Source organism: Vanacampus margaritifer, chromosome 18, assembly GCF_051991255.1.
Source record: "Vanacampus margaritifer isolate UIUO_Vmar chromosome 18, RoL_Vmar_1.0, whole genome shotgun sequence".
Taxonomy (NCBI): Eukaryota; Metazoa; Chordata; class Actinopteri; order Syngnathiformes; family Syngnathidae; genus Vanacampus; species Vanacampus margaritifer.
In genome coordinates, this window is record NC_135449.1 from 13,435,130 (window position 1) to 13,450,160 (window position 15,031).

Genomic DNA, 15,031 nt, shown 5'->3' on the forward strand with positions numbered 1-15,031 from the left:
TAACCATGTTGTTTAAGATTTAGTGAGGCTTATAGTCTTACTTTTGATACGAATTTAAATGTACCATGCCAAACATCCACTTTTTCTTCTTATAATTAAATTAATTTAAGTACAGATTATAAAGCCACCTATAAATGTTTTTGTGATATTAATAAATAGAAAATGAAGCAACCTAATTGGTAAATAATCAATATAATAGTCCGACACTCATTTGGGTCATTTCCAAATCTGCCAGTGGTTGCTAGGAGAAGTGACGTCATTGACGAACCCGCTTTCGTGACGAGAAAAAAAACCCGAGTCTCACGATTAGGGGAAGCTGGACGAGCGCTGGTTAAGGTTTAAATCCATCCCAATCCTCTCGTTTTTTGTTTAAAATGAATTTTCAAACGTAGAGAACATTAACTACGTGTTCTACGCTATCGATTGATACCAAAATTATACGTCTTCAGCTCTCGGACAAGGAGAAAAGGGATGGTGAATTTTGGATTGTACAGAAGAAACCGATTCCCGGGAGAGAAGAATTAAGAATTAGTGGGTTGTCAACCACCTAAGGAAGGTGTTAAAATAAAGAAAAGGTGGACACTTGAGTGAATTTAAGGAAGGTAACGTTTAATTCTGTCATCGACAAAATGGAACTTAGAGTGGGGAACCGATACAGACTAGGCAGAAAAATCGGAAGTGGATCGTTTGGTGACATCTATTTAGGTAAGTCAAATATACTTCAATGTTTGTGTTTTCAATTTGGTTGTTAGTGTTCGTTATTGTCGTGGTACCCCCTTTAACGACGTGTCACTAGTTCAAGAGCGATCGTCACTATCCCTAGTCTAAACCTTTGTTTTAAGATCAGCTACGATTAGCTAGCATCAGATCTAGTTTTCATCTCTAACTAAAATAATCCAACGGAAATGTTATTGGTGTTAGAAAACAGCGTTTGAGTCGAATTATCGAGTGACTGTTGGAATTTAAGAGCACATTTTGGGAATCTTAGCTGGTCGGCTTGTTTAACTGGAATATATTACGTAAAACGAATGTAGCAACGAAGCCTACTTCTGGGTTGTGCTTGAAGAAGACCCACCCAGAAGTTCCTGTTGTTTACCCGTTGCTACAAGCTTCTCGTTTTCATTCGAGTCGGTCGAGAAACAGTTGGCCGCAGTTATACAATACAAATACAACCCCCATAAGCCATCGGCACAGTGAAGGCCACAGTCTCATCTTTCTCGCTGTGCTGCTCAGTTCGTTGGCTCGAATTTCCAAGCACGCATATTCACATTATAACGTCATTTTCTAGTAACACGATCCTTGTGTGTGTGTGTGCTTGAATCGTATTATACACTTAATTTCAGCGATCAGTCATCTGTCACCATTTCGTCTTTCGGTGGACTCGGAGGTCTTTGTTCAATGCGTGCATGTCAGCTCATTCAAGTCTATCTAATCATTCTTTATCCCATGAATGATAAGCAACGTAAAAGCAACTGTATGTTAATCAGAATTGATCAATTCGTCATTGAGCCTTGGCTTGGGTGGGAAATGACATGGCAGACAACAGGAGTTTAACATGACAATAAAGATTGCAGGCTTTTACGTTGATTACTCATCATGCAAGCTTCAAAAGGGCTGCACTGCCTGTGTTCATGGGTAGGGCACTGACTGTTGCAAGTTTGCATATTCTAATATGGTATTTGAATTGTTTTGACACATTTTCCAATTGGACAAAGTCTGTTTATTTAATAGTTGTTTTTTTATGGGGGGAAATAATTCTGTGGTGTCATAAGAAAAACACTTGGGGCGTTAATCCTTAGATGTCTCACCAGATTTAGCTTTTTGGCACATTTTTCCGAGAACATTTTGGTCAAGCTTCAAATTGTATAAAGTGTGGTAGTCCATTTGACTGGACAAACTGAGTCTATACCATTAAAATCAGATCTATAAACACACCATATTTACTATTGAGTTGTGACTTTTAGTATAGGGCGTTTGTTGAAAACGTAATCAAAAATCACATGGTCATCTGTTCCCACACATTGATTATGCTTTGGCAAGCTGCCCGCATGTACAGTATTTTTTTAACAGACTTGTCCAGCAGTGAAAGAGGGCAGTAATAATCAATGCAGTTGTCCTTTTTTCATGTTTTTTCAAATTATTCACGTTGAAACTTTTATTATAAAAAGAGGCAAGTTTAAATACATACATAGCTTGCTATGTGATAATCCAGTATTTCTTATTGAACTGGTATTTATTTATTTATATAGGTAGTCTGCTTGCGCAAAATTGTAAAAGATTATCATTCTGTAATCATAACAATGCAAATGCAGATGTTGTAAAAATACTTTGTATTCACGATGTATGTCTGTATATTTTTTCCACTTTTAGGCACAGATATTTCTGTGGGTGAAGAGGTTGCCATTAAGTTGGAATGTGTGAAGACCAAGCACCCCCAACTCCACATCGAAAGCAAGATCTACAAAATGATGCAAGGAGGAGGTAAAGTAATGGAATCTAACTAAATTCCCCTTTAGGTGTTTTTTGTTTTATGGAGCATCTCCTCAGATGTTTGCTGAAAAATTCAATTTTGGGCTTATTTTCATCCCCAAAGATGGCTCAAGATAGTGCCAGAACCCTGTCTAAAAGGAAAGTTGTCAAGGAAATTATGCATTTTGAATGATAGTAGGGCTGAAACAAGTCCTCTAGTAATTTGAGTACCTCAGTTAAAAAAAAAAAAAAAAATTCTTGAGCCATTTTTTCTGCCTCGAATACCCGCTTATTTACATGTACATGTAGTAAAGCCAACCACGGCAACAATTGTTTATCCAATGCATGACAGTACAAGCCGCCACCGCGGTGAGAAGGCCAACTTCAATATAAACCTTGCCTTAACAATTGTATGGAGATTAATGCCTCAAAATGATTTTATTTTGAGTTGTTCCAACTTGTCGCGGTTTAGTTGATGCCCCTTTGTTTGCCCTAAGAAACTGTTAGTACTGATGTCAACAACACAACTTCATTCTGTAATCAAGTTCAATCACCAATTAAGGATACCAAAAAATAAATCCGCTGATATGGTATTAAACACTGAGTACACGATTGCCAGTGTTTAGCGGTGGCTCCAGCGTTTAGCGTTTAGCGGCTAGCTGTTCTAGCTAGCAGTGCTCAAATGTCCCATATAGACTGGTGAGAGCCATTGGACTACTTTTCAAAGGCAGTTTAATTAAAAGACGTAAATGACTGCACACTTTGATGCTGACAGCTTGACACAGTTGATGTTTCTACTGATAACTTTTTAACAAAGCAGACTTACTCAAATGTGTTATTTTAGTCGGCAAAATTGCTACTGTGGACTAGTATTAACATTATCTCAATCGCGTGTGAACAGAGTTTTCTGTTATGTCTCTGTGAACAGTGGAACCATTGTTAACAAACTTAATTCCTCCAAGACTTCTATTCAAAACTAAAACAAATTTCCCTTAAACATGAAAGGAAATAGACAATAATCTAGTTGTGGGCGATATGATGATTTTAGATTGTGTGATGAAATGCAGGGCTCATGAGCTGTCATTTCTGTGGAATCGTCTGATCGAGACGTAAAGCATTTCAGCACAATTTGACCGTCAGCTCATTTTCTGCCACTGACTGAAAAAAAACCTGCCATGTAGCCTGCCCCTATTTGACAGCCAATCAGTGTGGCCAAGTAAGAAATAAGCGTGAGGCATGGCATGGCGGAGGAGCGAGTTTGTTCCGAAATTCGTCCTCCATAATATAACTGGTTTGGCTTCACTCCAAATGACAAAGAGCAGGCAAAAATCATATGCAAAGTGTGCAAGGCGAGGATGAAGACGGCAACACTACGAAGTGAAACTGCAGCGGCTCGTACAGTGCAATGAGAGCCAAGCTAATAGCTAGCAGCGGCAACAGCACATACCTGCGCCTCCAAAACGGCCGACCGTCACAGAAGCATTCAAGTTGTTGTTTTTTCCCCAAACACCGACATTCCTCACATGCATTTATGCAAATTGTAGAGAAATAGTGGCGCAAAAAATACAAAATGTGCAGGGTTTTTACAAGTGACCTGTAGCATTTGTGAAATGATCAGGCCAAACGGCGAACAAACACCTTAATGGCAATTTGCAAATGTTACCTTACTGAGATCTCCCAGGAGAAAAAAAAAAAAATGTTACCTGTCCATGCCAGAACACAACACGCAAACGTGCGTAGCTTAGACAAAAAAAAAGAAAAAAAGTCTGTTGCATTCAAGGCCCGTTCAGACAATCGGAAACTATATAACCCGCAATGCACTCACAAGAGTTGTTCACTTGTTACAATATTGACTTTTATTTCAAAAAGGTGCTTTTTACTTTGCTGCCATCCGCAGTTTGTTTTAACTTTCCTCTCTAACGCGCTCTCCTTTTTTTTTTACCATGACTTTATACCAACCAAGTTATTTGCACTTTAAGACTTTCAATGTTTAGAATACACTACATGAAAACAGAACTTTTCTTTTCTTTTCTTTTTTACGATTTATTTATTTATTTTGTTTGTACAGAACTGTTATTGTTTTGCTGCTTTAAAATTAATATTTTTCTTTACAAAAGCTATTTATTACTACAGTGTTAATTTTCACAAACTAATAAGCCTTACTAGCCTAGTATTTATTCAATACTACTATAATTGAAATTATTTAATTAAAAGCAATTGTGATTAAAATCGAAATGGTGATTTTATAATTTAAAAAAAATGTTGTTGTTTTTTGCAAGATCGCCCACCCCTAACTTTCTAGGCTCAGAATCAAGACACTTTTGCACGGCCAAGAGTGGACGGCAGGAGTTGCACAGAATTTTAAATGTTGACATTTTGTCACCGTTTTAGACAATGATGTCCTTTTATTGTGCTTGTAGTGGGTATTCCAACCATAAAATGGTGTGGAGCAGAAGGGGACTACAACGTAATGGTGATGGAGCTGCTGGGACCCAGCCTAGAGGATCTCTTCAACTTTTGCTCCCGCAAGTTTAGCCTCAAGACAGTCCTCCTCCTTGCCGATCAGATGGTGAGATGACTTCCCTTGTACCATTTTCTCTCTTCTCTGTGTCTGTTGTCATGGCCACATTCAATATTAGCATACACAGTCGTCTTTTTTTTTCCATTAGTATCTCAACCATGAAGGATAAGAGATAACGTTGCAAAATATCCCAAAGCGGTAAAATATTATGGCCATTAATATAACATTCTTCCATGCTTAATGTGTGAATCCTAACCCTGAGTAAGTTTTGTTGAATATTCCCATAAAAAATTGATGTTTAAAAATCGATTCGGCCGCATATCGAATCGATTCAAGAATTGCGCGCTGTAATATCGCAATATATTGCAGAATCTATTTTTTTCTAACACCCCTAACCATCATAGAGATGCTCTTTTTGTTTTATTTTTTCCATAGCACTTTGCCCAGGTAATCACATGCTGCTTTTCCTAGTTATGTCAAAACTATTATTGGCATCATTGTGTCTTAAATCATCTCAGGTAAATATCTTCACCCATGCTGGGGGCAAACCATATTATTAGAAAATCTACATTAACAGCCGCTTAAATGGCAAGTCCTGCACATATTCTCTGCATGACAGATAAGGGCACTTACTTTTGCATAGGTGTGACTCCCTAATTCAGTGCATTCTTCTGTGGACCATGTTCAAACAAGTCTTGTGGAAAATTGCCTTGGTAGTTATTGCATAATGAATCCGACTTGATAGGAAGAAACTTCTACTTAACTGAATTGATGGATTGTCTGTGCTAGCAATTGGTTTTGCAAAGGAGACAAATTGACAGTAGTTTGCCTATATTTTTTTTTTCTCCTTGCGTTGCGCTGACAAATTTTATTTTTAACACAATGTTAATATAATGTCCTCCTTTCTCCACTACAGATCAGTCGCATTGAGTACATTCACTCCAAGAACTTCATCCACAGAGATGTGAAGCCTGACAACTTTCTGATGGGGCTCGGCAAAAAGGGCAACTTGGTCTACATTATCGACTTTGGCCTGGCTAAAAAATATCGCGACGCCCGCACTCACCAGCACATCCCCTACCGCGAGAACAAGAACCTGACTGGAACTGCAAGATATGCCTCCATCAACACCCATCTGGGGATTGGTACATACTCACGCAGATGGAATAGGCTTGTTTTGATGTGAACATGCCTGAACTTGTCTGAAAGGGATTTGGAAGGTGAACACCCATTTGTTTTGTTTCCTCTTTTCATCTTCTACAGAGCAGTCAAGGCGTGACGACCTGGAGTCCTTGGGCTACGTCCTTATGTATTTTAACTTGGGCTCCCTGCCTTGGCAAGGCCTCAAGGCTGCCACCAAGAGGCAAAAGTATGAACGCATTAGTGAGAAGAAAATGTCCACCCCCATTGAGATTCTATGCAAGGGATACCCATGTGAGTCAATTTCTTGTAACCATGTCATGGTTGCCCTGTTTGTTTGTTTTTTAAGTGAAGCAATGAGGTCTCCGCTGATAGAATGTATTCTCTCTGTTACAGCTGAATTTGCGACCTACCTGAATTTTTGCCGTTCCCTCCGCTTTGATGACAAGCCCGACTACTCATACCTACGACAGCTTTTCCGGAACCTTTTTCACAGACAGGGATTCTCTTATGACTATGTGTTTGACTGGAATATGCTCAAGTTTGTGAGTATTGCTTCAGCCACTTTATTGCAATAATTTGTGGATACAAAAGATAATTTGCTTCTTTTGTGCCAAAAACAGCAAATGTCGCATAGAATATAAAGCGTAGCTTTTGTTTTAGTTTAAGATTAAATAACAGATTTGCTTGGTGATCGTTTTCTCTGTATAAAAATGTTTTATATTAACAAAGTATTATTATTACTAATTGTAAAAAACAAAAGTGTAATAGTATTAATTATGGTCAGTTCACGGCCTCGTTTTGTTGGTGTGTTTGTTCTGACGTTTGTTGTTTTGAACAGGGAGCCAACCGTGCAGCAGAGGAGGCAGAGAGAGAACGCCGCGACCGGGAGGACAGGCTGAGACATGGCAGGACCCCGGCGACTAGAGCAGTACCTGCTGCATCGGGACGACCTCGAGGAGCCCAAGATGGTGCCCCAGGTTTGTAAATGATCACTTGGTAACTTTAGTGTCGTTCACACTAGCCAGTGAAGTCTTTTTAGAGGGGAAGTCAACACCCAAAAAATCTTTACAATAATGTTTCATATGCGCCATTGTGCCCTCACGAGTCTAAACATGGCATTTGTGGAATATGAATTAAATCATTCACTCCCAGCCAATTTCACTGAAGCAACCCCCTTCGCTCCCGGCTGTTTTCCTGGATTTTGATTGATTTTGTAAGGCCCACGGACTATTGTGTTCTATTGCTATGAAAGCATGGAACCTACCAAAATAAAGATTAGAGTCTCTTCTTTCATCAGGAAAAAAGTATATTTGTGTCTGTTTCCGTTTTGCAGCAATTAGCATTAGAATATAGCTAAGTTTCATCAACATTCACAGTCCTGGTGAAAACATTGTCAAAAAAAGCTTGTTGCAACATGGCCCTGGCTGATCTCTTATACTCTGCTGTCACCTGCTGGACGTTTATATATATATATATACATACATACATACATATATATATATATATATATATATATATATATATATATATGTATGTATGTATGTATGTATATATATATATGTATGTATATATATATATATATATGTATGTATGCTCTAGCATAAAAAAAACATAAAAATTGTATAAATATGTTTTTGGGAGTGAAGCACAAAGTATTAAAAAAAAAAAAAGTATTATATGTACTCCTTTTTGGGCTTGAATGAGTTAATCCACCCGTTTTTATCCATCTCAGGGGGCAGCCATTTTGACACTTGCTGCCAGCTGAGAATGATACCATAGTTGCTCAGGTAATGACCAAAAACAGCTCACCTGTTTTCTGAGCTGTGATTGGTCATTACTTGAGCCCTTAGCAACTGTGATGTCATTTTCAGTTGTCAAGTGGCAAAATGGCTGCCCCCTGAGATGGATAAAAACAGGTGGATTTGTCATTTTACTGTTTAATTCATATTCCACAAACACGATATTTATCAGTGTTTAGACTGAGGCTGCATTGAACTTGTTTATCGTTACTTGAAAATTGTTGAAGTCCCTCCCCTGCAATCTCCAGCTTCCCCACGTCAAGCATCTGGCATGGAGCGTGAGCGAAAAGTCAGCATGCGACTGCACCGCGGTGCCCCTGTCAACGTCTCCTCCTCAGATCTCACTGGACGGCAAGACAACTCCCGCATGTCCACCTCACAGGTACAAGACGCTTTGAGTTTATTTCCGCTCATTGTGATTTCAAGTCGGAATCCCATGTAAATGCTGACCCTCCATAGACAAAGGAAGAACGTTATTTTCCGTCTTTGTTTGAGAACTAACCATAAAGCGAACAAGGGTGCCTGCTCGCTGTGAATCGTGGCACGGGTCGCTGCTGTGTTGCTGCTGATCGCCTTGAATCAATACTGAGGGATAATTTCTGGGGGAAAAATGTCAAAATGCATGTCATGCAAGTCAATTAATTACATGTCTCTGAATTCTGTCTGCTGCTGTAGTAGTAATCAATTGCTATGTTAGCAAACATGGTAGGCCCCTAAACTGAGTTCCCTCCACCTTCTTGTGCAGCACATTGACCTTGTATTGAAGAACTTCTCTTTTAGTCTGTTTAACAAGTAGTGCGCTCGCTACATGACAAGGTTTCTGACTTGACACATTGGGCCTTGTCTCTGCCTTCCCCCAACCTCAGAATAGCATTCCCTACGAACATCACGCCAAGTAGACGCTCGCCACATACTTGTGTGACCGTGGCAGCACTGGGTGAGTTGCACACCCCTGTAAGCACCAGGAATGCATTGATCCAACTTCCAGTTCTACACTGTAATGCCTTAGATTGACACGCCTGTTTCCAGATGTATTTTTTTTTTTCACTTTAACCTTAATCTCTGCTATTCCTTTGAGTAGTAATAATCAAATATATAAAGCAAGGGAATTTTGTTTTATCAAGCTGCCATTATCAATCAGTCAGTAAATGGGTGCCTCATAGTATTGATGGACAAATTAAGCTTCATGAAGCACTTGTGATATTTTTTGTCTCCTCTAGATGGCACTCTTGGTTTAAGTTAAAGATGCAGTAGAAATGTAATCAATTTCTATTGCAAGAGCCTTTAAACCAAGAGCACCATCTAGAGGAGTCAAAAAATACTGCAAGTGCTTCATGAAGCTTCATTTTCCCATCACTACCTCATAGGCCTGATGGATCCGAAGTTGAAGGTTGCAGTCCTGAGAACTGGTCTGGATAATGCATTACAGTGTGCACCATAGTCCGAGAATGTAACTCCCACCCCCTCATTGCCTACTCAGACCTGAAAAAAAAACACCCTTTTGAGCAGCTTTGTCTTTGTGGCTTGTTGCTTGCACCATTGGTTTGACGCCACATACATCAATGGCACGCATACAACTCACTGGCCCAAAATGGACTCTTTACACCTTTATCCACCCTCTACCCCCCTCCACCCCAGTGTGGCTTGGTGCAGTTGTGGGTTTCTGATGTTGTATTTACCTGGCAAAATCTGCGTCCCTGCATCTTCCTCTGATTTTCACTCCATAACACTTGCATGAGATTAAAAGCTACTTGTTTTGCATCTAAGCTTCAAGCTTCCTCATGGCTCTGGCTGAAAGCACGCCATCCAGTTGTTCAGACACGGAGTGCTTGGTGTTTTCAAGGGAAGGGGATTTCGAATGTTTCGGTGCTCGCGATGCCTTCACCAAAATGACAACGTAAACCGCACTTGACACACTATGTGTTGAGTAATGACTGGATGGCTGCAAACATTCCTACTGGCTGTGAACTAATTTTCCATGATGGTAACATTTTACTTGTATTATGTGAAAATGTTTTGACTTTGTATTTTTGTACAGGGTGTCCTCAAGTTATGGCGAAGTTCCGTTCCTACGCTGGCGATGTAACCCGAATTTCGACTTAAGTTGGATTTCCCCGTTAAAAGTCGACATTTACATCAAAATACTTTGTACAGTAATTTTAAAAAACATATTTGCGCGACACGAAAGACGCCGGAACCAATATTTTGTGTTTCCGCACGAACATTTAATGTTGACGGACGGCAGAGTAAGCTAATTCAAGCTTAAGCACGGAAATGTGATGCGCATAATGGCGAGCCGACCGGCTGACGGACGTCCGTTGCTGGAGGTAAAAACAACGCAACTTTAAAAAGAAAAAAGAAAAAGAAGGTGCTACAGACGATTCACGGGCGCCATTAAGTCCAAACGACGTAGCTCGAGGACTCTCTGTAGTTAAATTGATGCACCGTAGTGGAAAACATTGACAGGTATCCTCTGACACTGACGTAATCACAAATAAGCTTTACACAGTAGTAAAGTCATACTGTCATAATTAATAGTAAATGTTTGTAAAAAAAAAAAATAATAATAATCATTGTTGCACGTAGGTGGTGATCGTGCGCATTAAAAATATGAAACTTTTCGGACCAAGAATTTTGCTTTTTTTGTGTGTCGCCTGAGTAAAAAGCGAGAGGAACATGTGCGTTTGTTTTACATCCTGACGCTCCCTTTTTTTTTTCACGCAGACACAAAATGGTTTCCCCGTCACCCCGCCCTCATGAGCTGCACTGTAGAGTACAGCAAGTGCTCTTATAAGGGAGAACAAATTACCTAATGACAAGACAGTATTTCTCCAAGGTGGACTGGCGACATTGGGTTTTAATGTTGTATGTCTACAAGCTAGCACCTTTCTACACACATTCCTATTTTTTTGAGCTGGTAAAATATACCCACTTTTTAAAGCTTGCGATGGATGGAATATGTCCCACCGCACCAAGCCGTCGTCGTGGTGCTTTTCTATTGAGAGGCACTAGCCACCAGCTATCTTTCGAGACACTTTTCATTGAAAGTAACCATTTATTAAACATGATGGCACATGTTATTCACAATAGATGACAGACATTTGAGCACAATCTTCTTGGGTGCGGTTGTTCAAAACTCGGTTATGTCTTAAACCACTGGTTTAAGTAGATTTAACCGAGGGTGAACTTTAACGGCACTGTTATCTTGTTGTTCAAAACTCTGTTAACTTTAACCGGCTGTTAAAGTTACCACACTTAAGGACCGCCGCTAACTTTTTAACAGTGTGGTTAACTCTGCGTTTGTGGCTTAATGCTGTCTTCATGATGCCCGTTGAGCGCAAGAAAAAAAAGTCTATTGAGGTTTTAACTTTGACATTGGTGATTATTCTGATAAAGAGTTACGCACACGCTACCACTTAGCACTAATACAATGCCAAGTCTCATGCTGAGTCAAAAGAGAAAGAATAAAAATGTATTTTTTAAGATTATTTGTAAAAATGGACAGGTTGCCCAACATTTAGTGGGAGGTGAATCCAAAGAGAGGTTACCTGTGATGTTTCTTGTTTGCTTTCACGTCAATAATCAAACCGACAACACTGTGAATAGCGGCTAATTATTTAATTTTAATTTATAAATTATTTTTTTAATCAATTTTAATTCAATTACAAATATTAGTAATAGTTACAAATATTAGTAATAGTTACAAATATTAGATGGTTAAAATACACACATTATTAGATGTATGTAAATACAAAAAGACAAATAATTCAAAACTATTCTATCAAAATATTACACAAAAATACAAATCAGTCAAAAATACAAATATGTCAGACAAAAATATGACAAACAAAAGCAGACAAACATGCAATGTTATATGCTACAAAAATATGACACAAAATATTTACTGAAAATACACACAGTAGAATTTTTTTTAAAATAATGAATAAAAATAAATTTCACAAAACTCCTAAATTGCTTCAACCATTGATTGAACAACGTTTTCTTCATCAGCAGAAAAGTTCACGCTTATTTTTTTGCACCGAGTGCCAGGAGTCGTTTAGATAGTATCCATTTCTTTCGCCGACCTGAAATGTAAACAAAAAGAGGAATTGTGGGATATATCTGTGCTAACCAGTGACGTAAACAGCGTGGTTAACTTTGACGGTGCCGTTAACAAACAGCGTGACTAACCGTGTTTTGAACAACGCTTAATTAACGGCCGGTTCGTTAACGGCGGGTTAAGAATTTAACCGCCTTTTAAGGGGTTAAACAGTGATTAAAATAACCGAGAATTGAACAACTGGGCCCAGATACACACTTCAACATATTATTGGAGCCTGAGTTACGCAATACTGAGAATTTAAATATCAACACTAAGCTGTTGTAAATTGTAGCATTCCAAATATGGCATCCACTTGAATAAACACCTTCAATTCTGTGCACTTGAAAACAAACTAGAGCTGTCAAACGGTTAAATTTTTAATTAATCACTATTAGTCGCTTAATTAAAAAAGCTTATTTATCTATATTTTTTGCCCACCAAATTTAAAGAGCACCTGTTATCTGGTCTTTTTTTTTTTACATTTAATGTTATGAGGTCATCTTACACACAAAAAAATTATCCATTGCACACGCTCATCCTCCTCTTTTTCCTAATCAATTAATTATTTGTATAATTTTAAAATGAAAAAAAATATGACATGAACAAATATTCTGAGCGTCATACGCAAACATTTATTAAATACTTCACTTTAATGCATGTAGTTAAGTTTATTGCTCAAACAACCTGTACTAACTTTAGCATAACCATCTGCTGTCAACTAAAGGATCATCTGCGGTCAAAATTAATTGTGTGCTAATCTGCGCTAACACATGATTAATGGGATAATTTAAACACCTGTGGCGACCATTATTCGAGTAAATTAAGTATTTACAACACAGCTGACGCATAGACATCAGCTGGCCGAACTATAATAATTGAACAAACAAATAATTTAATTGTGATAAAGTGATGTTTATAGATGGATGTGTTTTACAAAATGAATACAAGCAAAGCTGTTAAACGTCCATTCGTATCGTGAGGTCACGTAAACTTAGGGATTCGTCTCATTCTGCAAATCAAACACCCAGTGAAAGGAAATGGAAAATAGATATTTTTTCAATTTTGTGGCAATGCATCATGGGATGCATTTCATTTTTGGGTGAATATTGTTGCTCACTATTTTTCATGTTGGTATACTTTGAGGACACCATAGTGAATCGGGTGTGTTTTTTGAACAATACAGCCGTCCTTAATTTGTCATACTGACGCGCGTTCTTCCTTTCTCTTGTTTCATGTAGATGATGTCATGCACACTGCATGGTGGCCTCCATCCTCTTGGTCCTCGATGAGCCAGTCTCACGCAGCCTTGCAGTTCAGTCTGCGCCAACTGAGACGCAGAGACATTAATAGTACTCTTGCCGCTCCGAATTACTACTGCAACAGCTACCGTGGGAAGCCACTTCACTTCAACCAGCTAACTGGAAGTGCTTCCTTACTGAATGCTCGCAGTACTGTCACATTATGTTGTTAACTCTTTACCCTTGGCCAGCCACACATACACCCCCCACCCCCCCCCCCTTTTTTTGTCGTCGTCGTCTCGGTCTGAGTGTTGGACTTCAGGACTGTTTTCTGTCCACTTTTGCAGGAGATATCTGGATAAGCTGCACTGCCCATCCCCAATCAGGTCTCACGTTTTTTTCTAAGCATGTCTAAAGACAATGATTGTGTATAGGGCCAACATGGCATCTTTTGAGTGCTTTCATGTCAATTGAGTCTACAGACTGGCCCAATGTCTTCACTCTTTTAATCATGATCATCAATAAATTGTCTCTTTTTTTGTGTAGTATCAAGATAAAGTGTGTGTATGAATAAATACACACGCACACACATCCATTGAATGTACCAAACATGTTTTGGTATTTCAGACGCAGGAGGTTTATGTATCCTCCTTAACGTTTAAATCCATATTTTTTGTCCACAGTGCAGTGTTCAGTGGGCCCTGTTCCCTTTCTTAGTGTTGTACCAAACAACTGCACTTTATGAAAGGTGGCAAGAGCTTCATTTGACACTTTTGACCAGATTTCTATTCACTGTGTACAGATCAAACATTTTTGCGCCGTCTTATTTGTATTGTTTTGAAGCTGTGAAATATTTGCAATGTAGATGTGTAAATATCTTTTGTCTTTGATTTCCTTCCTTCCTAGTTAGGGATGAGTCTGAGCATTGTTTTGATGCTTCGGTTTAGGAAGCTTGCTGCAGCAAAGTTAGGCAGCCAGAAATATGTGTAGCGTCTACTTGTTGGTGTGTGTCACCCCTACCCCCGGACCCTTTACCTTTTTTGTCACAGAGCAGTGCTGGTCGCAGGCACTGTACTGAATGTGGCCAACTTTCCTACACTTGGCTGTCAGGCAGGAATACTGTTGTCAGTATGGCCTTCATGTTGCAATCTTCTAAAATTTTCACTATTTGAAATGACACTTTGTAAGGGGTAATGTTTTTTGCAGGCTATTATAGCAGTTTGTGTGTGTGTTTTTTTTCTTCCCCCTCCCCATTTTGGCTTAAATTGTGTTGAGGATGTCTGGCTGCGCGTAGCCATGTCTGTTGAAATAATGCCCTGCCATTCTTTCTGCTTTCTGCCCTGTAGTTTTTGATTTAAGACACTTCTTTGGTCAGCCAGTTGAAGAAAAATAAGTAACCGGGCCAGCAACATTTGTTCTCACATTTATATTTGCCACTGTATTTGTGTACCTAAATTGTAAATAAATTACCTCCTTGTATCTTTTTGTGCCTTGACTGCCTGCAATGGTCATTTTGAATGAATACGAGTTAAGCAGTAAAGTACGGCTGTTTTTATCCATCTCGGGGCAGCCATTTTGCCACTTGTTGTCGACTGAAGATGACATCAATGTTGCTCAGGTAACAACGAGTCACAGCTCAGCTTCAGAAAACAGGTGAGCTGTGATTGGTAGTTGCCTGAGCAACATTGATGTTCTCTTCAGTTGACAGCAAGTGGCAAAATGGCGCCCCCAGAGATGGATTAAAAACAGCTGGATTTTG

General features: G+C 39.1%; 1 protein-coding gene across 3 annotated transcripts; it reads left to right on the forward strand.

The window, feature by feature from the left end:
• Positions 1-298: 298 nt before the first annotated feature.
• csnk1db (casein kinase 1, delta b) lies at positions 299-14,751 on the forward strand. 3 transcript variants are annotated; one of them, XM_077550250.1, is made up of 10 exons: positions 299-705; positions 2,371-2,481; positions 4,890-5,038; positions 5,907-6,135; positions 6,254-6,424; positions 6,527-6,675; positions 6,972-7,110; positions 8,181-8,314; positions 8,799-8,869; positions 13,273-14,751. In XM_077550250.1, exons 1-9 carry the CDS (start codon positions 630-632, stop codon positions 8,829-8,831), a joined length of 1,191 nt encoding a protein of 396 aa, XP_077406376.1. In that variant the 5' UTR covers positions 299-629; the 3' UTR covers positions 8,832-8,869; positions 13,273-14,751. The 3 variants fall into 3 exon arrangements, with proteins under 3 accessions (XP_077406376.1, XP_077406375.1, XP_077406374.1); XM_077550249.1 differs by having other exon boundaries at positions 8,804-8,869; XM_077550248.1 differs by lacking the exon at positions 8,799-8,869.
• Positions 14,752-15,031: the final 280 nt, after the last annotated feature.